The following is a 22,355-nucleotide window of genomic DNA, read 5'->3' as shown; positions in this document are numbered from 1 at the left end:
AAGCGATGCTGCTGTTAGTTTCAGAACCTCAGACTGATGGTGAGGGAAACAGAGACCTCCAAAATAAATATAAAAAGTATATATAGCATTAAAATATCGTTGCTGTTCCTTTTTTCGTACATAAACAGGCTTCGCGTTACTGTCTGTTGCTTTGAGGCCTTCAGACACAAAAACAGAATTATTGTTGATCTTCTTTAAGCGTATTGATCTTTAATCTTCTCAGCACAGCATGAAAGAGGTGGCAAAATGTTTTCTTGCACGCTTTCAGCCAAATCTGCACCACCGATTTATATGAATATCATTTTAACGCGTTATCGGTGGGGATCACTCCCATTGCTGAGTTCGTGCTCGGACAGACTTCCTGTGTATCGTTGAATAAATATAGACAGGTTGCGATTTCATGCTTTTTTATTTTAAATACATATAGATATAATACTCTTTAATTATTTTCATGTGTACGAAACGGCGACGTTTGGATTTTGTTTTTAGGTGCTATTTGCAGCGTCGTCGTGACGTTTGACGTATGAAAGTGCGTGCTGACGCTGCGTGCGGCCGTTTTCCCTCCTCGTTGACAAAGCTGTGCGGTGGATGTTGAGCTAAAGCGCTTCCATCGCTGAACTTTCTGACTCTGTAGCTTGGTCAGTGTGGACGGAAGGCAAACAGAGAGGCGGGTGTCACATTGGTGTTAAAGGTCAGTGTCTTTTAAAACGTTTCTTTTGTCTGTCTTAGTTTTGTTTTGCTATCGTTCACTTAGCTGCAAAGCTAGCTAGCTGCTTAGCATTAGCTTGACGCAGGTAACTCGTAACAGCGATTAAACTGCGCGCCTGTAAACATCCAGGACAACGGTGAGATTGTAACGGGGTAATCTAAACCTCTACACCGTCCTCTTCACCGGGCGACGCGGCTGTTTGGTAGCTCGGTGTGTGTCGGCTAGATTCACGGAGCTAACTTGTTGTTAGCGGGAGCGGAAATAATGCTACATGACTTCACCTGCGGTTTGGAGCTGGTTTGGTCTGGCTCGGACTCGCCCGGTTAGGAGCCGGAATAGCACCTACTGTAAACCCGCCCAGTTTTTCCAACATTAACGTTTGTGTTTCGGATGTTTGTGACTAACCGGGGGATCAGCTCGGTTAGCCGCACGTGGAGGCAAATCGAGGTCGGCGAGAAATGACCGATAGCCTGATAATGTGCTCACAGAAGTCGTTAGAACAATGGTAAGGATAAACGCGTGCAGTTTCCGTCAGCTGGGGTGATTTTGTACCCGTGAAGCATTTAAAGAATTCCACCTTAAATGCTTCCTGACTGGATTCGTGGAGCGAGATGAAGATCAGAGGTTTGACTCATGGCTTCATGTGTCTGTTTCCATCCCTGACAAAGAGAATAAATGAAAAACATGATTTGAAACAAAACAACAAACCACAGCTGGAACCAACACCTGGCGTTTCTTGTGTAAGAGGGCCATGTCACACACACGCCAAACCCTCATTACAGATGAACCACAGTAAAAACAAGGTGCGAATATTGAATGAGTAAAGGTATAACAGCCTCGCCGTCAGTGAATTTGTGATTTTCAGTGTCTCTGTAGCAGAAATGCTGTTGCATGTTGTTCGAACATGTAGAAAGAGCCCAGAGTTAATTATCCAACACAAAGATTTGTTTTTCATCTAAAACGCATCAGAGCCGACTGTCGTGTGTCAAATGTACTCAGAGGAGATCGAGAACGCCTAACCTGCACAAAAGATGCTTTAGAACAGGAAGTGCAGTGATTTCTAATCAGGAGTGAGAGCAGTCGTTGTCCTCGTGTTCTCAAATATACACAAGAAGACTTCATCGTAACACTGTAGTCACAGGACTAAATCACAGGATTGTGAGTACTGCTGTAATTAAATTCATTCCCACAAACACTTGCTGAAGGGCACTCCTGCACACAGAAGCAGCGTTTGCACTGATGAGCAACAACAGGACAGAGCTGAACACCACCTGATGGTGTTCCTCCATAAAAGCTGTAGAGCTTTTGGTCTGAGCTTTGCAGCGGCTGAGTGTAAGTGTGTTCCTGTTGTAGAGAGTAACACTGCAAATGCTGAGTCCCGCTGTTCTTCTGCCTGTAACAGTTGCTGCATGTGCAGTTTAACAGCTGGATGGAGCTTCTGGTCTGAACCAGTGAGAGTGCAGTGTCATGGTTGGACACGCTCCTCTGTCGTCACGTCTGGGTTAAAAACAGAGCTCGGCATTTCCTCTTGTTCCGGCTCCTCCCACCATCTAAAGGCGTGAGACTATGAGTCATGCTCATTGGCTCTTCTAAAGTCCTCTGTGAGGCTGAAGCCAAAGTTCTGTTTGTAAATGTGGTTTCTCAGAGCAGAAGCTGTCTGTCAAACATTTAATTTGAGTGACGTCAGAGAAGTTTTCCTCCTGCTGTTCAGAAGGTTTTTACTCAGCTGGGACACTAAAGTGTCTTTAAGCCATGATCTACGGTCAGTGTGTTACCTGCAGCAGGCGGCAGTAAACCACACCCCTAAACAGACATACGAGCTAAACCTGAAAGATCCAGTGTGGGTTTAAGTGAAGCTGTTGCTCTCCATCAGACTCCACAAACACGGCAGCAGAAAACAGAAGCTGCACATCTGCTGCCTCGATCGGTTAGTCGGTGGGACTGAAGATAAACGTTTGATCTAAACTGTACGGTGGTGTTTGTGTCCACAGAGACTTATGCTGTCCTGCTAGCAGGGCAAGATGTTCAACAAATCATTTGGGACGCCCTTCGGTGGCGGGGCGGGAGGATTTGGCACCTCGTCCACCTTCGGTCAGCAAAGTAAGTGAATTTCTTTTTGTACAGGAGCGTGAGCTCGATACCTCGGGCGAGTCAGAAATGCCAAATATCCAAACTAATGTGGAAGAAATGATGACAGCAGCACATCATTAGGATGTTCTCACACACACGCACACACACACACACACACACACACAGAGTTTTATTACGCTTCAGTTTGAATTCCTGAAGCGTAGTAGAGATTCAAATTTACAAAAACAAAAGTGAAACGTCAGGAGACGGTCGATGTTTTCACTATCAGCAGACTGATCATTGCAACGCGAGGGCCCGTGATAACGCAGCGACTAAATATCTCACAGATAGAAAAACGTAGTTCCCTCTGATGGAGGTGGACGTGAATCATCTGGTCTCTTTTCTCCAGACACGGGCTTTGGGACGACGGGAGGCTTCGGCACGTCTGCGTTCGGGGCGACGACAAACACTGGAGGACTGTTTGGATCCACGCAGAATAAACCAGGTTTGTGTTTCATTCAGCAAACATTTTTGTGGTGCTTCAAAACTTCTCACACACACACACACACACACACAGGTCCATAAGGCACCGAGTGTTGTTTAGTGTGTTTCAGTGTGCATAGATGAGATTTTGCAACAATCTTAAACCGCACCTGAACGCAGCTCGGCGCTGTCTCCGATGACTTCACGTGGTTTTTCAGTCTTGCTTTGTTGATGTGTGCTCGGCTGCAGAGAAACTGTCGCTTCAAAGCTTCCTTTCTGCTCTCGGCCTGTTCTGTGCAAATCCAGTAAAATGATCCTTCAGAGGCGGCTCAGTCATGAGGGGCGTGTCTAAAGAAGGAAAACTCGTAAGTGCTGACCTGTCCGTGTTGCTCCTTCAGGTGGGCTCTTTGGGTCCAGCACGTTCAGCCAGCCGGCAACTTCCTCCACCAGCACCGGCTTCGGTTTCGGCGCAGCGAGCGGCACCTCCAGCAGCCTGTTTGGCAACACTGGCACAGGCACCACCGGTGGACTCTTCTCCCAGCAGAACAATGCTTTCGGCGCCAAGCAAGCCACCTCGTTTGGAAGTGAGAACCCTCCAAACCCTCACTCTCGTTTTTATTAAAAACGATAAATCCCCGCAGCGACGACAACGAGAGAATCAGAACTTAAAGAACTAAAAGCATGTTTACAGTTTTATGTAAATATGAGAAAAACGCTGTTGTGGATTTGAAGCAGCTGCTCCGACTCTCCTTCTGTTCGCCCTGTAATGACGTGAACTCTCTCTTCAGGCTTCGGGACGAGCACCAGCAGCAGTGGCGGCCTCTTCGGCTCCACCAACACCACCTCCAACCCGTTCGGCGGGGCTACGTCCCTGTTTGGAGGTTCGGGGTTCTCCGCCACTCAGCAGCCGGGAACGACCGTGAAGTTCAACGTGAGCGACTCTTCTTCCCCTTTAATCGTCTTTCTGCTCATTGTCAGACACGAAAGCGTCTCACTGTTTTTATGCTCTGTGTTAAATTTGTTTTCCCTCCTTCAGCCGCCGACAGGAAGTGACACAATGGTGAAGGCGGGCGTGACAACGAGCATCAATACGAAGCACCAGTGCATCACTGCCATGAAGGAGTACGAGAACAAGTCTCTGGAGGTGCGTTTTCACTCAGCTGGCCGCGGCTCTTAAACGCAGCCACTAAAAACTCAGTTTTGTTGTTTGACGATGTTTCTTCTTCTCCCTGCAGGAGTTGAGGCTGGAGGACTACCAGGCGGGCAGGAAGGGCCCAACCAACCCGATGGCGCCGGGAACCGGCAGTCTTTTCGGCCAGGCCACGGCCACGTCCAGCGCCACCACCGGCCTCTTCGGATCCTCGGCTCCCAACACCAGCTTCTCCTTCGGCCAGAACAAGAGCACCTTCGGAGGGCGTGAGTAGCTGTGACGTAGAGCCCACAAATAATAAGAAGTGTTGACGAGAGCAGGTGAAGTGACGTGCGTGTCTGTCTGTTCAGCAACTACCGGCAGTTTTGGCGCGACCACGGGCGGCCTGTTCAGTCAGCAGACCCAGCAGCAGGCCGGCAGCCTCTTCAAGCCCTTTGGTGCGACCACCACCGCCCAGAGCACCGGCTTCTCCTTTGGAAACACCAACACGATAGGACAGGCCAACACCAGCAGCATGGTGAGATTAGCTCCGCCTCACTGTGTGTGACACGATGTCATCAGGTTGAGTTTGGTTGCTGCTCACTTTCACACAATTTCACTCCTGCAGCCACAAAAAGTAAAGACGTGTTTGCAGGTGGAAACCTGCAGACTTTCACTTTGATTCAGCTTCGTTTAGCAGCCAAAGCACGCGCTGTCGTCCAGTGATGGGAATAACGGCGTTACAAGTAATGGCGTTACGTTTTCAGTAAAAGTAATCTAACTAATTACTATTTCTATCGTTACAACGGCGTTACAGTTACTAACAAGAAAATGCAGCGTGGTCGCGTTACTGTTTTTCAACAAACAGACGGTTGGAGCTGTGTTCAGCTGGTTCAGCAGCTGATATCAGCGGCAGGAAGTATCTGTAAGTAGTCTGGACGCTACAGCTTTAAGCAGCTGCGCTCCTGTGGACAGCGATCACTTTCTGCCCGACGATCACTTTTTGGCACAACACCTGGAGCTCAGGGGGCAAAACAATCACATGCTGTTTGACCGCGGAAGAATAAAGTAGTCGTGGTAAGACAATCACATGACCACTTCAAGATGACAAAGCAACAAGGTGCCAGTTTATAAATTGTGTTGATCGGCCAGTAAAACCAGAGTCATGATAAACATGTTTTTCCTCAATAGTTTCATCACGTTTCTGTAAGGACAGCGCAGCGAGCACGCTCTGCTTATGAGCAAAAAAAACAAAAACAAAAACAACCCGTTGGTGGAAAAATGCACGATGTCGACCAATCAAAAAATGGCAACATGACATTTTGTGTGGCGTCTTGTTGAAGAACAGCTGATTGTTCTGTAAATAGTTTGAAATGGTTTAAAAAAAAAAAAAAGGGTCAAAGGTAAACGGCTGCAAATAACTTTGTTTGCAAAACGTGTGGATATGATTTTAAAACTGAGGATTTATATTTGCATTTAAAGTTATGAAATATGATCATTAAACATGTTTGTGGTTGTTACAGTAAAAATATAAGTTTTTCTACTTGGATTTTATGTTCTTTGTCTGATTTCAGATCAATTGTGTTAACACAGTTTGTCAAAATGAAATCACGACTGTAAATTCAGACACGTGAGGCTGTGCTGAGACCAAACAAGACAAATAGTTTTTAAAGGTGAAATGTGGAGGAAACATCAAAACTAGTCAAAAATGGCCGATTATACCCGGGACCCCAGAGGGTTAAACGTTTTTTTTTTTAAAGTAACGCAATAGTTACTTTACAACTAATTAATTACTTTTAGAATCTTGTAACTCAGTTACTTTTTTGAAGAAGTAACTAGTAGCTATAATGACTTTTTCAAAGTAACTTGCCAACGCCGCTGTCGTCTCAGTTCGACGTTCAGCTGCCTCTGCGTCGGTGCAGCATGTTTTCTCTTGACTCTGAAGCTGTTTGAAGTCACAGTGAGGTTGTTTGGATGTTTCTTCAGGGTTTGTTTGGGAACACGGCGGCGTCTCAGTCGGGCGGCTTGTTCGGCTCAGCTCAGACCAGCACCGCCACTGGTTTCGGGACAGCCACGGGCCTGTTCGGCCAAACCAACACTGGATTTGGGAATGTCGGCACTCAGGTTGGGATCAGAGCAGACCCATTATTGTCCAGTTGTGAATTATTTGTGTGTGTGTGTGTGTGTGTGTGTCCGGCGTGCAGCAGCTCCTCCCCTCATCAGATGTTTCCTCATCAAACTCTTGTTTGTGATGCAAACACCTGTGTCAGTACAGTTTGAATGAAGCACAGACGGTCTGATTTCAGTCTGAAGGACACGGCGCTTCGTTCGTGTCCTGCCCGTGTGCTCTGCTGTTTGTGAGGACAGTTTGACATAAAGGAGCAACGACTTATTCTTTATTCTATGAAAGCGGGGAAAGAGATGGATGATCAAATGCAGCAGGACGTGTGCTGCAGAGTTTCAACCACGTGTACAACAAAGAAGCTCAATAACATCGATTTTAATGTCTTTACTGGTAGAAGTTAGCAAGTCTGTTAAAAAGCAACACGTTTAAGCATGAGCAGAGCTGCTGTTAACAATCTGTGAACTTTGACCTGTTAACTGTAAAATAAATCAGTGATTATGGTTTTTCATAGTGAAGTGACAGGAGGACAAAACTGTAAAAAATAACTTATCATTTACGGATCTGTTTGGGTTGCAGCTCAGTGTGAGAGTCTAACCCTGCACCCACGCTGTTAGCTTCCTCCACGCTGTTAGCTTCACGGTTAAAGTTAACGAGTGCGCCTGTTTTCAGGAGGATGCCTTTAATGACTCGGAGAACAAATATTCCAGAGCATGCGGGGAAGCTCGTGTGTTTCCAGGCAGATGCTTCTTCGAGCTGTGCGTCACTGTTACGCGTCGTCTTCTCTGAGCACTCGCAGCTCTTTTGTAGTCCTGAGTTTAAGTTTGACTGATCCTTTACGTATCCTGTGACTTTGGCTTCTGCAGCAGAGTTTATTCGGTAACAAGACAGCCGGGTTCGGCACCACCACCACCAGTGCCCCGTCCTTCGGCACCACCACCGGCCTTTTTGGGAACAAGCCCACCCTCACACTGGGAACCGGAACCAACACCTCCACCTTCGGTAAGTCGGCTGAAAATATGTAACGATGTCGACGTTTCTGCGCCTCCGGCTCTTCAGCTCGTCCTGTTTGATTGTCTGGCTGCAGGTTTCGGTGCAAACCCTGCTGGAGGAGGACTGTTTGGGAACAAGTCCACCACCGGAGCGCTGGGGACCGGACTGGGAACCAGCTTCGGTACAGGTAACACACCCAGTAACCGCCTCGTTGCTTTAACTGGGACACTCACCGCTGCTCAGTCAGCCAGAAAAAACTCAACAGTCAGTTTGTCCACATCTGTGTGTCCAGCAGTCGGCCCCGGGCAGACACTGTTTGGCAACACCCAGAACAAACTGGGCACCGCGCTGGGAACGATGGGAACATTCGGAACAACGGGATTCAACAGTGGAACGAGCACCCTGGGATTCGGAGCGACGCAGCCCGTCGGTGAGCGGCCACGTGTTTTAGAGATGAGGACAGATTAATGCTTTAAAACGTTGTAATTTAGTTCCTTCATGTTTGTTTTATGCTGCTGGTAAAAATGTGACTCAAGCTGACCTCCGGCTGCTGTTTCACGTCCCCGCTGGCACACGTGGAGCGTTAACGTCTTCTCGTTTCCAGCCCTCACAGATCCCAACGCAGCGGCTGCCCAGCAGGCCATGCTCCAGCAGCAGCTCAGCGTGCTGGCGTACTCGCCGTACGGAGACTCGCCGCTCTTCAGAAACCCGCTCTCAGACCCCAAGAAGAAGGAGGAGGTAAGGGTGACGTAGCCGATGAGCTCCAGCTGCTCATGTATGAAGTTATTTTTAAATTGTATCGAGATCCAAAGATGAGGATTTGCTTTCAGTTTGAACTTCACTGCAAAGAAGCCGTCAAACTGGAGCTTCTGCCCCGCATCAGGCTCCGCCCACACTAACCCAGACAAATCTGAAAGCGGCGTTTTCATTTGAAAAGTCCACACTTTTCACGTTTTCACAGAGTTTTGCGTCCACATTGAAATGGCCAAAAACGCTGACGTTCCTGCGCATGCGTGAAATGTAAGAAGATTCGACCCGCCTCATTTCTGTCTGCCGCTTATTTACTTTCCGGCTCTTTGAAAGTTTTTTAAATGGACTAACAACGAGCTGGAGTTGTTGCTGCGAGTAACACAAAAGTACAAAGTTGCAAAAGTGAGTGAGAATTAAAGAATTTGAAGAAAAGCTCTCTGGAGCATGTGCAGACTGATGTTAATCTTTAAATCTGTCAAACAAAACAACTGCTGTATAATGCCCTCCGCTGTCTTAGTTTGTCACATGACTGCATCATATGACTAAACTGTGTCATTATTTTCGAGAAGGCTCCGGGTTTGCTGTCCACACTGTGATGCAACAACAGCGTTTTCAAATGTATTCGCTTTGGAGAGCATCTTCAAAACGCCTCAGTGTGGACGGGAGGCAAAAACGCCGAGAAAAAGATGTATTTTCAAACAAAAACATATTAGTGGGAGTAGGGCTGCCACATGATCATCGACGACTGATTTAATAGTCGACGTGTCGTTTGAAGCTTTGTAAGATCCCAAAAGACGCAGGAATAAGTAGTAGGATTTAAGAGTGTCATAACGGACTGAAACAGAAGATGGCAGAACAGGCGTTTCCCCGCAGCACGCCGTGTAATAAATACTCACAAAGAAAACGGCGCCGTTACAACTTATGTCTAAAAATGTATCGTTTCATGCATCGGTTAAAACACTCGACTCCAGCTACATGACGCGCAGCTGGAAACACTTCACGCAAGTCGAGATTCACAGAATTTACAGAAATTGTTACATTTTTGTGATTTATATCGTTACCGGACGATAGATGTTTGATATCAGGATATGAGATTGTGGTCTCTAACGTTCTGTTCTAACGTTTGAGTCTAAGGTCTATTTTTTTGCACCTGGCAGCTCTTTTGCTTCTCATCCGTGAATAATCTGCTCTTTCACGTGATTCAGTTTATTTTGAAAAATCTCAACAGGATCTTGAGCTTTATTGTGAAAGGTTAAACAAGCGGACACGCGATGCTGTTACCGTTGTTGTTGCTAACGACAACGCATAAAACAGGCGCTTGTCCGTCCGTAGTGTGGTTATATTAAATATAAGAGAAAGAGAGAACTTTAAGAAATTAATAACTACAGTGACATCAGAACCATGAAAAAATATTGCTGTAAACAGTTTATTTTGCGACACCACAAAACAAACGATAGCATAAAATGAAACGACAGACGTTTTTATATCGTTATCCGATACATTTCGTTATATCGAACAGCCCTACTATAAGGCGCACTTAAAATCCTTTAATTTTCTCAGAAGTCGACAGCGCGCCTTATGTATGAATTCTGGTTGTGCTCACTGACCTTGAACCGATTTTATGTGCTACATGGTGCACAGCAGTCAAAATGTTTTAGTACAACTTTGCTAAGCTACGAAGCCGCACCACTTGATGGATTGTCGGAGCATTAGGGCTACCGTAGTCTGGAGCCTCGCTGAGTAATCTGGGTCCTAAACTCCGCCCCTTCTGGTCCCAAAGTCAAACGAACACTGCAGCATCACTGAGAGTTAAAAACTGTCTAAATTCTTTCATCTTCAATAAAACTATCAGCGTTGCTGCTTTACCAGGTGTAACAATGAAGTTTAACATCCAGGCATCCATGAAAACAGGATTTATTACATTTAACAGAGTTAGAAGTTAGCAGGAAGTTAGCTCGCTAGCTTCTATCTAAATACAATATAGCATGTCCTGACTGCGGGGTTTTGGAAACAAATTCAAACGTACAGCTCTGTTATCACTTCCAACATAAATGAAGACAGAAAACTAAACAGCAGTGACGTTTGTAGGGTTACTGAAGTTTGGCTAGCTGGTATATCATGATGTGCTACGTGACCGCTAGCGACACAGCTATGTTAGCATAATATAAACACGTTAACTTTTTTCCACTGGATAAAAGTTAACGTGAGTGTTCTCGGTGGTTAAACAAATTCAGTCACATGGCAGGATGCTGTAAAAGGACCAAACTTCAGCCAGGAGAACGACTGAGATAATCCATCCACAATACGAGGTTAGTCATTCATATACTGCAACAACACGGGAATAGAGCAGCTGTGAGAGAATCCAGCATTAATGAATCAATGGTACAGAAGTGGAGGAAGCGCAGTTTTTGGCTTTCCTCATATTCCAAATGTGCTTCGTCTCTTCACGATTACTGTCATTCGGCATAATTTGCAGCTGCTGCGATGCTTTCGACCAAAACAGGTGCAGCTTGATGACACCACCAACTTGTTATTGGAGTAAAAATCTGTTTAGTTTATACCGCCCACGCCTAGTTTCTTCTGCTGCCGTCACTGCGGTTTCACTTCCTCGCTGTCGGTACCTCGTCTAAACAAACCGTTGGGAGGCTCCGCCCCTCACCGGTGACGGGAACGTAGAATTTATGACAAAGTAATACAAAGCTGTGAGGTAAATTGTAATCTGCATCTCTTCTTTGTTCTGACAGCGCCTGAAACCGACCAATCCGACGGCTCAGAAGGCTCTGACCACGCCCACTCACTACAAGCTGACTCCGCGTCCTGCGACCAGGGTGCGGCCCAAAGCGCTGACGTCTTCCGGAGCCTCCAAGTCGCAGCTTTTTGACGGCCTGGATGACGACGAGCCGTCGCTCACGAACGGAGCCTTCGTGCCGAGGTACGCCTCCGCTCGCCATGCCTCCGCTCGCCACGCCTCCGCTCGCCACGCAGCGGCAAAGTTAAATATGACCGTGCGCATGCCGACAGGTAACGCTGTCCGTTTCCTCCACAGGAAGAGCATCAAGAAGCTCGTCCTGAAGAACCTGAACAACAGTCAGTACAGCAGTCCTCTGAACAAGGAGAGCGACGACCTCGCCTCGCCGTCAGAGTACCCACAGAACGGACACAGGTCTCGCCACGTTCCTATTGGCTGTCACGTCTCTGAGAGTCAAAAGTGAAACATGACCGTAGAAACTGCAGCGCTGATTCAGGCGTTTCCTTTCTCTCTCCTCCCCTCGCCATGTTCTCCTATTTGCAGCCACGTGGAGGAGGAAGAGGAGCAGCTGAGGAGGGTGGCGGGCCCCGGCAGGCGGGCCGACGACGACCCGGAGGTCACCCAGTTCTACGTCAACCCCATCGCCAAGCCAATCCCACAGGGCCGCGCCCACGCCAGCCTGCAGGACACCATCGGCGACCTGAACATGCACAAAGGCTCAAGGAACGGCCTCGAGGTCAGAACCAGAACAAACGAGCGCGTCGTCGCTAGCAGAGAACGACCGCCACAATAACGTGGTTACGATATCGGACGATGAACTAGCAGCTGTGAGATTTAACCACGAACACGAAACTAACCGCCGATTTAAGCTGAGCTGCAGAATCAGCGGCACAAATAAATCAGTGTTCGAGTCCCGAACATCAGCTGAACAAATTAGAAACATTAATTCTGTTTTCCGCCTCCTCGTTTTCTTCACTGCTTCTAACGTTTACGTTTTCCTGCCACCTAGTGGCCCGAGGCGGCACAGCACGCTACAATCACGGCTAATTCTGAGTTCAGTTTTGCTCTTTGTTTTTTCAGCTGAGCAACGATGACGTGTCTGCGTCCTTCGGCGAGGAGTCTCTGCAGGAGGAGCGCGAGGAGGAGCAGCAGCTGTCCCAGCAGTCTCCGCACCCTGCAGGTAACCGAGCTTGCTCGCTGATTTCAGCTTCCGTCCGCGTTTCCTTCGCTGGTCAAAGATGCACGTTTGCTTTCCTGTTTTCAGGCATCGTTCTGAATCGTGTGGGCTATTACACCATCCCCTCCATGGACGAGCTCGCTGACATGGTGGACGAAAACGGGGAGTGCATCGTGGAGAACTTCACTATCGGCAGGAGAGGTACCGCCTGCACACGTGTGATGTCATCCTTCAGTCGTACGCTAACAGGTTTGAGCTGAAGTCGGCTCTGATTGGACAGCTGTCTCACCGCTCTTCACCGCTCTGCTCTTTCAGGTTACGGCTCCGTCTTCTTCCCCGGCGAGGTGAACGTGTCGGGACTGAACCTCGACGAAATCGTCCACTTCAGACGCAAAGAGGTCATCGTGTACCCGGACGACAAGAGCAAGCCGCCGGAGGGGGAGGGGCTTAACAGGTGAGCGACAGGAGGTGACGGGAAACCTTACAAACCAAAACGAACGTCTCAAAGGAAAAAAGATTTCAGTTTACTTACAGGATTCGTTCACGTCTCACTTTTCTAAAACTAAGGACGGCACTCGCTGCTGGCCAGCGAGAAGAAAAATCCCCCCTTCCCTATTGGTGGAAAAATTTAGCATATCGACCAATCATAAAATGATATGGCAACATGTGACATCTGGTTGTTTAGGAAGAGGAGGAAGTTTAGGGGAGAGTGAGTTTTGTGATGTGTTGTTCAGCGTGTTAGTGTTTTGTTGTGTACTTATTGTTTTGACGTGCACAACGAAGCAGTTGGCAGCTCTACACACTGAGGCGACTGCTGAATGTCACCGTCCTGCCAAACACACAACTGCATTTTTAGATAAATGGATCTAAGTAACTTGTTTGCAAAACGTTTGCGTCAGTTTTTGTTTTGTTTGCATTTCAAGTCGAAACCATGAAACTGGTTTGTCAAACATGTTTGTGGTTGTTGGAGTAAATTTACTTTTTCCTACTTGGATTTTGTTTTTGTCTGATTTTGTGTTAAAATGAACAACGATACCAAAGGAAACGAACAGTTTTTAAAGGTAAAATCAAAAGTAGTCAAAAACGTGTGATTATACCCTCGACCTCAGAGGGTTAATCAACCTGTGGCGTTCTACTTCCGCTTCCTGTCCTGATGTGGATCTGTGTTTTCGCAGGCGAGCGGAGGTGACTCTGGACGGCGTCTGGCCGAACGACAAGACGGCCTGCACCCAGATCAGGAGCCCCGAGCGTCTGAGCGACATGAACTACGAGGGCCGGCTGGAGAAGGCGTCGCGCAAGCAGGGAGCTCGCTTCCTGGAGTACCGACCTGAGACCGGGTCCTGGGTGTTCGAGGTCAGTTTGTTAGAGCACGCTCGCTGCCCGCCGCTGTGGAGTGTTGATCTGATGAACATCAGCGCAGTCCTCGTTTACGTTCGCTGATGTTTGAATGTTTTCAGCGGCTTCAGATCCACAACACTTAAAAATGATGAGTCACTTCTGTTTGTGTGGTTGTCAGGTGTATCTGACTCCTCCCTCTTTATTCCTCAGGTGGCGCACTTCTCCAAGTACGGCCTGCAGGACTCGGACGAAGACGAGGACGTCCCGCCCAAAGCCGAAGCCAAGAAGCTGAAGACGCTGACGACTCTCCCTCCCTCCCGGCTGCAGCAGCAACAGCTTCCCCCCTCCCAGCAGCAGGTGGCGCCACAGGCTCAGGTAGAGCAGCCCGCGCCCCCCCACACTCACCCTCCTCCTCCTCACTGATGCCACTGATTAAAGGAGCGTTTCACCCAATGGTGTCCTTGCAGGTCGATTTTAACCAGACTTTCAGTTTTTTGTTTTTAAGCTTTTTGATCATTTTCACTCTGAGCAGCGTCGGCGCTCTGCCTGATGTGGAACCAGTTCCACCAGTGGCTCCGTCACCACTGATTCGTGGATGCAGATTACACATGACCTATGACCCTGGCTTCTCTCGCATATTAATCATTTGGAAAATGTTGGACAAAGGCAGAACTGGCGCCACGGCGCCGCCGGCAAGCGTGTGGTGTTTTCCGTTTTAAATTCTTTTACTGTCAGACGTCCGTGATTTATGAGTGAAGGAGTGGTGTGACATAAAGGTCAAAGGTCAGGAACAGAGCTGCTGTAATGAAGTCGGAGAACAATGAGACGCATTCAGGAGTTTTACAGGATTAACGAAGGAAGTTCAGCGTTAACGATGACAGAGGAGCGAAGAACGTCGAGACAGAATCCAAAATATTTATATTCAAAGCCAAAAACTTCTCACTTTTTCCTTTTACCGATAAACTCTGGGAAACAAGAACAGACACATCTCTGCAAACAGCGTTCATGCTCAGCGAGCGCTGCGATCGCAGACGCTTGATTCTCCGAGAGTCAGAAACAGACGACGGGCTTATCACCTGTGAGGGTCGCGAGGTGAAAGGTCGGGTCAGGTTTACAGAAGCCGTGAAGTAGAAGAAGAATGCAGCGTGTCCACAGTTCAGACAAGCTGCAGGAAGGAAGGTGTTCAAGGTGTGGGGCGGGGGTCGTTTCAGGGTCAGTTCTTTGGAGGATTTAAAATGGTCAGTTTTCTTTGTAGCAGCGCCCGAGGGTCGACTCGCCTCGCTCATCTACGTTTTGCTGTTTTGTGTTGTTGTGATGTTTAGACGCTGACAGACTGTTTGATCTTTGGTAAACAAACTCAGTTTGAGGGAGATTTTTATAGAAACCTGATTTAATTTGTGACAAAATGTAACATTTTCTCGTTGAAATTAATGAAAACAAATAAAGTTAATGAAGACATTTGAACTTGTCTGTAAACTTTGTGTGAAGATGGTCGTTACTCCAGAGAGAAGCTCGGCTCTGATTGGCTGATAAAGAGGAGAACCCGCCTGTTTTATTCCCACCTACTCTGACAAAAATAGGTCGATGCGTGCTCGCTCGATTCAGAGACGCTTTTATTTTTACTCATCTGAACGTCTGAGGTTGGAACACGAAGAAGAGACGTTCAAACGTTTGTCCAGGATCCGACATGAAGGTGTGTTAAAGTAACAAAACCACAGGTAACACATAGAGGCGGGGCCATCAGGTGGCACGATCTCTGAACTCCGCCCACGTCGTCTATAAAGAGCGCGCTCTGTAAACTCTGAATATGAAAACTCAGCAAAATCACTGCCATGTCTGTTTGCCTTCAGTCCATCGCCATCATGGAGCTGCAGGGCGGCGCCATCGAGCTCGACAGCGACATGGCTGACATCACCCAGAGCTTCCCAACAGAGAGCATGCTGGGAGGAGAGGAAGACGGCGACCTGCTGGCGGGGGAGACGGACACGACGATCTCCAAGCTCGGCGGTCTGGCCTCCTCAGAGCTCGACGGCGTATCTGCATCCGGCCACATAGCCTCTACACTGGGGATCAACCCACACACGCTCCAGGTACAGCTATGAGCTCCGCCCACAGGAAGTGCATCACAAGGCCTGTTGTTGTTTTTAAAGACCAAATGGTGAATAATACATAATAATAATATATAAATGCAATCATTAACGTGACTGGTAGGAAATGGTTTGAGTCACGCGGCGAGCCGCTCTGACCTTCTTTAGCTTTAAACATGTCTCAGAGACGTGTGCGGCTACATCAGGGGGTTACCGAGGCAACCAGAGCCTGTTTACTTCAGTCAGTTTGTCTCGTCTTCAGATCATGAAGGCGTCTCTGTTTGCTGAGGACGACGATGACACCGACATGTTCCACGATCACGCGGCGATGAAGGTTTCCACGGATGTCTCGTCTCCTCGCCTCGTCCTGCCGGCCGCTCAGGGCCGACCCTCTGGTATGAAACGCCCACTCGCTCCCTCACAGTTTGAGGCTTCAGTAAAAATGGCGGTGACATAATCAAACTTCTGTCTCTGCAGTCGGCGGTCTCCTTCAGGCTCGGTTCACCTCGGGCCTCTCTCAGCTGTCGGACTCTCCCCGCCCTCTCCTTCCTCCATCACGGCCGTCTCCAGCCAGCGTCGAAGCCCCCCGCTCTCTGCAGTGGGCGGGGCCTGGCCCGTCCCCCTTCATGCTGCCCTCCCGGACTCCGGAGCCTTCATTTAGGACGGTTGGCGTTCGGCGGCTCGGTGGCCCCGTCCCCCTCAAGGAGTCGATCACTCACGGGAAGGTTGGTGCTCAGGAGGTCGGAAACGCCTCGAGTGCTCAGAGTGACGGTCACGTGTCACTGAGATTAACACTTAGAAACCCAGTTTAGAGGTCAGAGGTCAGAGTCTGTAAAGCGTCATGTGAACGGCAGGTTTTCCCCCGAAGCTCAAAGTCGGGCCGCTGTTTTTCAGGGAGGTTTACTCATGGACACCGGGCTGTTCGCCGTGCGCTCCTTCCGGGTCGGGTGGGGTCCCGGCTGGACGCTCGCACACTGCGGCAGCCGGCTGAGCTCGCCAACGTCCAAGCAGTTCGAGCACCAAGAACTGACGGCAAAGACGGACTTCAGCTTCCTGCCCAAACCTGCCAGGAGCAAACCGTAAGAGCCACGAACACGCCGCACGCCAACACATCAGCCAGGCTGCGTCTATAGTTACCATGACAACATGGCTCCATCATGTCAGGTGAACCGTACAGGCACATTTTCATCTGCCTGTACGGTTCACCTTGATGTAATGTGCTGTTGATCTTAAATGGTTTTACTTCCACGGCGGCGAGCAGGGCGCGCCCTCCTCCTCGCCGGCGCCCTCCACAGATCAGCTCCATTAAACTGCTTGATTTGGTTCTGCAGACTCACAGAAAGCCCCTACAAGGTAGTGGTGGAGCAGGTGGTGGGTCTGGAGCCTCCCAGAGGGAAAACCATCGAAGAAGAGGAAGATGAAGAGAGCCAGGCGGTGCTGCAGCGCCCCCTGGAGATCTGCCTGAAGCACAGCATCGTGGAGGTCCCCGACAGCTGCGCGTGCCCTGCGGTGCGACCGCGGCCCGGCGTGGCGGCGCTGCACGAGTATGCCGAGTGGATCGCCGAGCTGAAAGACCGACGAGGCGACGCTGAGCGTAAGTGATGACATCACAGCTGAAAGCCGATGCGTTGGTGTCGACGGCGGTTTAAACGCTCTCTCTGCTGCAGCGCTGCTGGGCTACTGGGCCGAGGTCTGGACTCTGTGTGAGGCGCTGTGGGGCCGGCTGGGCCCCTCGGGTCAGGAGGCCGAGGTGCTCAGCGAGTACGAGCGGCAGCTGGAGAGGAGGCGGAGCTTCTCGGCCTGGCTGTCCCGCGGCGCCTCCCACAGGGTGGAGGAGGAGGTGGCTTTGGCCGGGAAAGGTCGCCATGTCGACGCAGTTTTCAGCTACCTGACGGGAAACCGCATCAGCGAGGCGTGCCGACTCGCCCAGAAGGAAGGTGAGGTTCGCTCGCTCAAACAGGAAGTAGCAGCGATGTCATGAATGTGGCGCTCAGTAGACGCGGCGACACGTTTCTGTAATCAAACCTCAGACTGAGCTTTGTGCGTCCAGGAGACCACCGCCTGTCCCTGCTGCTGTCCCAGGCCGTGGGCTCGCAGTACTGCAGGGACCTTCTCGCCCTTCAGCTCGCCGATTGGCACCGCATGCAGACCGACTGCTACCTGCCCGAGGAGCGACTCCGCATCTTCGCTCTGCTCGCCGGGAAACCGGTATGACACCATGTCACACATGCATTATCTTCTTCTGTGGTGAATTAGCGCCACCTTCTGCTAGTTTTGGCGCATCACATCCTACCAGGAAAGAATCAACAGTGTGTAAAACAATGAATATTTCTCTCGTGGTTATTCAGTGACTCCAGATGTTCCAGAAGTTGCATCCATGTTAATAAAGCGTATAAATTAAAGCAGTGTGTGACGTCGGGCTGCTGAGATCTGCACAGCCTCAGTTTCAGCTGTGGTTGGATGCTGACGGTGTTCTCTGCAGGTGTGGCAGTCCACCGACTCTTTGGTGAACGTGTGCGCCGAGCTGGACTGGAAGCGCTGCGTGGCCGTCCACCTCTGGTTCATGCTGCCCCCGACTGCCTCTGTGGCCGACGCCCTCGCCAGATACGAAGCCGCCTTTCAGGTGAGCCGCCGTGATTTTCTCTTGACTTCATTTGTGACTGTCGAGCGTTCAGGTTACATTTACGCTCGTAAAGCTTCGTTTCAGTGTGTTCAGCAGAGGGCGGAGTGTGCAGCGCGGTGACGGGAGTAGCTAGCGACCTGCTTGTGTTCGTGCTGATCGTTGTTTCTGTCCTGCAGGGCTCGTGTGAGGCGGGGAAGTACGCCTGTGCACCCCTGCCTCCATACCTGGAGGCGGAGCAGCCAGATCTGGAGGAGTCGTCCAACCGGCCGCTGTACGACCTCTGCTTCCACCTGCTCAAACTCTACAGCGACAGGTAAGCAGGCTTCAGCCGCTCGTTGGCTAAAGCGTGCAGAGCGCTACTTCAACGCTTCTCCTGCCGCCCTGCAGACACTACGGCCTGCAGCAGCTGCTGGAGCCTCTCGCCGTCACCTGGGAGCGCCTGGACTACCGCCTGAGCTGGCACCTGTGGGGCGTCCTGCAGGCACTGCACTACACCCACCTGAGCGCCCCACGGCAGGGCCTCCTCCACGCCAGCTACGCCGCGCAGCTGGAGAGCGCCGGCCTGTGGCACATGGCCGTCTTCATCCTGCTGCACATCCCCGAGCACACGTACGTTCACCGCGCCGCCAGCACTTACGGCGTTTCTTCAGCAGCTTGGCTCCGAGCCAAAGAGAGCGACTCGGATCTTTGAATCCTCCGAGTCTCGTGGAAACAGCTGATGGCGCTCAGCTGATGGCGTTTTGGCTCTGTGATCTTCAGTAACAGTCGAGCTGAACGTGATCGTTGCACTCCGCCCACTTTGTTCTGTGACGCCGTCCTCACTTTAGATCTCAGCTCGTTATTTCCTGTCTGATCTCCTTCTCTGCGTCTTCAGTCAGAGGGAGCGAGCTGTGAGGGAGATGCTGGCGCTGCACTGCCCCCTGCAGGAGACGGAGGACTCGGCCCGCAGGGAGCGCTTCCTGACCGAGCAGCTGCTGATCCCGGAGCAGTGGATCCACGAGGCCAAGGCCACCCGAGCCCACCGCGACGGCGACAGACACCAGCAGGCCCTGCACCTGTACCGAGCCCGATACTGGAACCAGTGCCACCGCCTGCTGATCCAGCACCTGGCCTCAGGTAGACGCCTGTTTGCACACGCCGTCTGAACCACGTCCTGCAGTCAAAAACTTCAGGCTCCTCTGATCTGAATAATTAGCTTCAATACATCATTACATGGTTACATTAGAGAGAATTAAAGTTCCGGTTGGTTAAAAAACACGATGAGCTGCATTTTTTTAATTCATGAAAGTCTAAAAAGCCGAGGCGCTCGAGTCCACACATCGCCATGGTTTCATGTGTGAGGAGATCGGTTTGTTGAAACTGAGTTCAGAGATTCTCCCTCTCTCTCTCAGACTGCATCATCAACGATAACCACGACTACCTCCTGGAGTTCCTGGAGGGTCTGGCGCTCCCCGAGCACTGCACCACCATCCAGGACTGGGACACAGCAGGGGGGGTTTACCTCGACTACATCAGAGTCATAAAGACTCTGCAGGACATCCAGCAGGTACCAAACGCCCTCTGAGTGTTTCTGATTCTCAGCCCGATCAGGGCGACTGTTCTTTGAAAGTAAAAGTACTTCATTAGGATACTTATTGAAGTATAAGCAGCAAAGTTACTGTAAGTATAAAAGTAGTGATGCAGTTATTATAAGTCTAAAGTCGTAGAAACATCTCTGGCGTCTGCGGCGTTCACACGAGGCGGTGCCGATGTGATCGCAGCTCGAGCTCATTTCTGGTTGTCTGCATTAGAGCGATGAACACAAGCAGCATCGACTAACTGCTTCACGCAGCACGCCGTGTTACATCCAACAGTGTTTGGAGAATCTGTGGAGTAAATCTGGGCTGTAAAATGCTGTGAATGTTGTAAAATGCTGTGAATGTTGTAAAATGCAGTAAAATGTTGTAAAATGCAGTAAAATGCTGTGAAATGCTGTAAAGTCTTCACGTGTTTGAGTGACTGTTTTGTCCTCACGCCGAGTTTGATCTCGTGTTTCCGTCCTTGCTGTCAGATGGAAAACGCCGGCTACGAGCTGGAGCGTCTGTACACCGATGTGACGTCTCTCTGCAGCAGGATCGAGCTGCTGCCCTGCCGCACCGCTAAAGACCGCCTCGCCCAATCAGGTAAGAGAACAACTGCATCTTTGTCCTGATTGGCTGATGTCAGACGGAGGGGAGGAGTGTGTGACACACACACCTAACAAAAACGAGCAGTTTAAAGTATGAACAGCTTCCGCAGCTACATCAGGTGATCTAACAAAGCCCCGCCCCCTGGTCCCCTCCCTTTCTGCAGAAATGGCGAAGCGCGTGGCGAACATCCTGCGTGCGGTGCTGAGCCTGCAGCAGGGCGATACGGCCGACTCCCTCAGCATCCCGCTCGCCCAGCTGGCGCCGCACATCAGCCGCCTGCCGATGCCCGAGGACTACACGCTGGAGGAGCTGCGAGGCCTCACGCAGTCGTACCTGCGACAGCTCATCGTCAGCCAATGAGAGCGCAGGGCGGGACGAGAAGCTTCGGCTGCTCGAACGTCTCGAAACTGACACCATAAAAGATGAGGCGAGCCGTGTGTGACCTTTAACCCCACGTCTGTCAGTCTTTTAGCTTGTGCTCAGATTTAAAACCAAACAGGAAGTGACACGAGATTTGCAGTGACATCATAGATACCAGTGAGAGAAAAAAGGTTCAAATACTTCCTGAGTGATCATCAGAATTTATTCTTCACTTTATTTTCAATAAAATAAAACGACCTCGAGCTCCGACGTGACGAAGGGCTGCAGGTTTGAATCCCTCCACCAGAGGCCGCCAACGTTCCTCTGCAGGAACCTCAGGCTGAGGCTGGAGCTGATCTTTCCCATCAAACCACCTTCAGTTTAATCGTTCAGGGTATTTGTTCTTTTCATTCTTTCATTAGTTTCTCCTGAAACATCAGGATCATGTGACCAGACTCAAACCTGCTGACTTAAATATTAATAAACAGGAAACTGGGGGAAGAAATGGGACAGTTCAGAGTAAACGAAGCTCAATCTTTAACGTCCAGAAACGCTCCCCGCTGACAGCAGTCTCCTCCCCTTTCTGTTAAACTCCATGTGACCCCAACTCGTTTGACCTCTGACCTTCAGAGAGCGGGTCGACGTGGTGTTTCCCCCTCGGTGGGTTTAGAAGCGGCCGTCTGTGTGTGATCAGAGCAGGCGGCGGCGGATGTGTAAAATGTTGACGCTCTATTTTTGTAGGTGTGTTTCTGTGTGGATGTAACTCAGATCGTTAGTGTCGCAGCTTTAAAGTAAAGAGTTTCCTCCCAAAGCGAGCCGCCGGCCCGAGATTCACTGTAATTATATAAATATTGTATATTTTTGGAAATCAAACGGGAATATCAGGTCGTTTTTATCCCTCGATTATTATCAGATTGGATCAAAGTCTTTGGAAGTGAAACTCTGCTTACTCATTTATTTTTTCTGTTGTAGATGAACGCCAACGATGTTTTTGTTTTTCAAAGTGAAATCGGTTGGACTGTTTGTCTGAAACTGACGTTTACTCAGCGATGCTGCCGTGTGTGTGTGTGTCTGCTTGTTTTCCTCATGTTTGATATTTTTAATAAAGTCAAGTAGAAATAAACATGTTTCACATTATTAATGTTTTTTGAGCTCGGGATCAACTAAAGGTAGCTGTGAATAAACGTCGTAACAAACCCAGCAGACACACTGGGTGAAGCTGTTTCACCTGCACAGGTCAGAACGACATTAAAGCCACAGCAGAACCAGAGTTGTGGGTTTAATGTCTGTCAGAGCTCCAACGTGACCTCGCTGAGAATATTAAGCCTGTTTGTCCCCGTCACGACGTCCTCCGTGGAACCTGAACTCACCACAGCTCGTTCTTTATTGGTCCCTGTGAGGAGCACGGTTTCTGTCCTGAGCTTGCGTGTGGTTGGGCAGGTGATGGCGCCGCTGAAGAATGACCCCACAAACCAACCTTCAAGACCTCAGGAATTCACATAAGGTGGGGCCAGGTTTCACAATGAACTCACCCGAAACTCTGGCTGATTGGGACCCACACCCAGTTCCACACCTTGGCTCAGGCGATTAGAGGATC

At 49.7% G+C, this 22,355-nt stretch overlaps 1 protein-coding gene across 3 annotated transcripts; it reads left to right on the top strand.

The window, feature by feature from the left end:
• The first annotated feature begins 517 nt into the window (after nucleotides 1-517).
• nup98 (nucleoporin 98 and 96 precursor) lies at nucleotides 518-21,881 on the top strand. Of its 3 annotated transcripts, none has more exons than XM_085174238.1 (35): nucleotides 518-691; nucleotides 2,701-2,809; nucleotides 3,189-3,284; nucleotides 3,661-3,846; nucleotides 4,051-4,193; nucleotides 4,299-4,406; nucleotides 4,498-4,678; nucleotides 4,763-4,929; nucleotides 6,378-6,515; nucleotides 7,380-7,515; nucleotides 7,601-7,693; nucleotides 7,802-7,936; nucleotides 8,111-8,244; nucleotides 11,001-11,188; nucleotides 11,303-11,419; nucleotides 11,549-11,741; nucleotides 12,086-12,185; nucleotides 12,270-12,383; nucleotides 12,498-12,636; nucleotides 13,358-13,535; nucleotides 13,731-13,895; nucleotides 15,371-15,610; nucleotides 15,870-16,002; nucleotides 16,085-16,332; nucleotides 16,502-16,686; nucleotides 16,939-17,201; nucleotides 17,275-17,544; nucleotides 17,658-17,815; nucleotides 18,090-18,230; nucleotides 18,407-18,543; nucleotides 18,618-18,839; nucleotides 19,105-19,346; nucleotides 19,622-19,776; nucleotides 20,281-20,392; nucleotides 20,562-21,881. In XM_085174238.1, the coding sequence occupies exons 2-35, from the start codon at nucleotides 2,731-2,733 to the stop codon at nucleotides 20,756-20,758; spliced, it is 5,493 nt and encodes a 1,830-aa protein (XP_085030364.1). In that variant the 5' UTR covers nucleotides 518-691; nucleotides 2,701-2,730; the 3' UTR covers nucleotides 20,759-21,881. The 3 variants fall into 3 exon arrangements, with proteins under 3 accessions (XP_085030364.1, XP_085030363.1, XP_085030365.1); XM_085174237.1 differs by having other exon boundaries at nucleotides 7,799-7,936; XM_085174239.1 differs by lacking the exon at nucleotides 6,378-6,515 and having other exon boundaries at nucleotides 7,799-7,936.
• The last annotated feature ends 474 nt before the right edge of the window (nucleotides 21,882-22,355 follow it).

The sequence above is a fragment of the Neolamprologus multifasciatus genome, chromosome 10, assembly GCF_963576455.1.
Source record: "Neolamprologus multifasciatus chromosome 10, fNeoMul1.2, whole genome shotgun sequence".
Classification (NCBI taxonomy): domain Eukaryota; kingdom Metazoa; phylum Chordata; class Actinopteri; order Cichliformes; family Cichlidae; genus Neolamprologus; species Neolamprologus multifasciatus.
The sequence above is the reverse complement of the archived record's forward strand: the minus strand, read 5'-3'. Positions and strand labels throughout refer to the sequence as shown.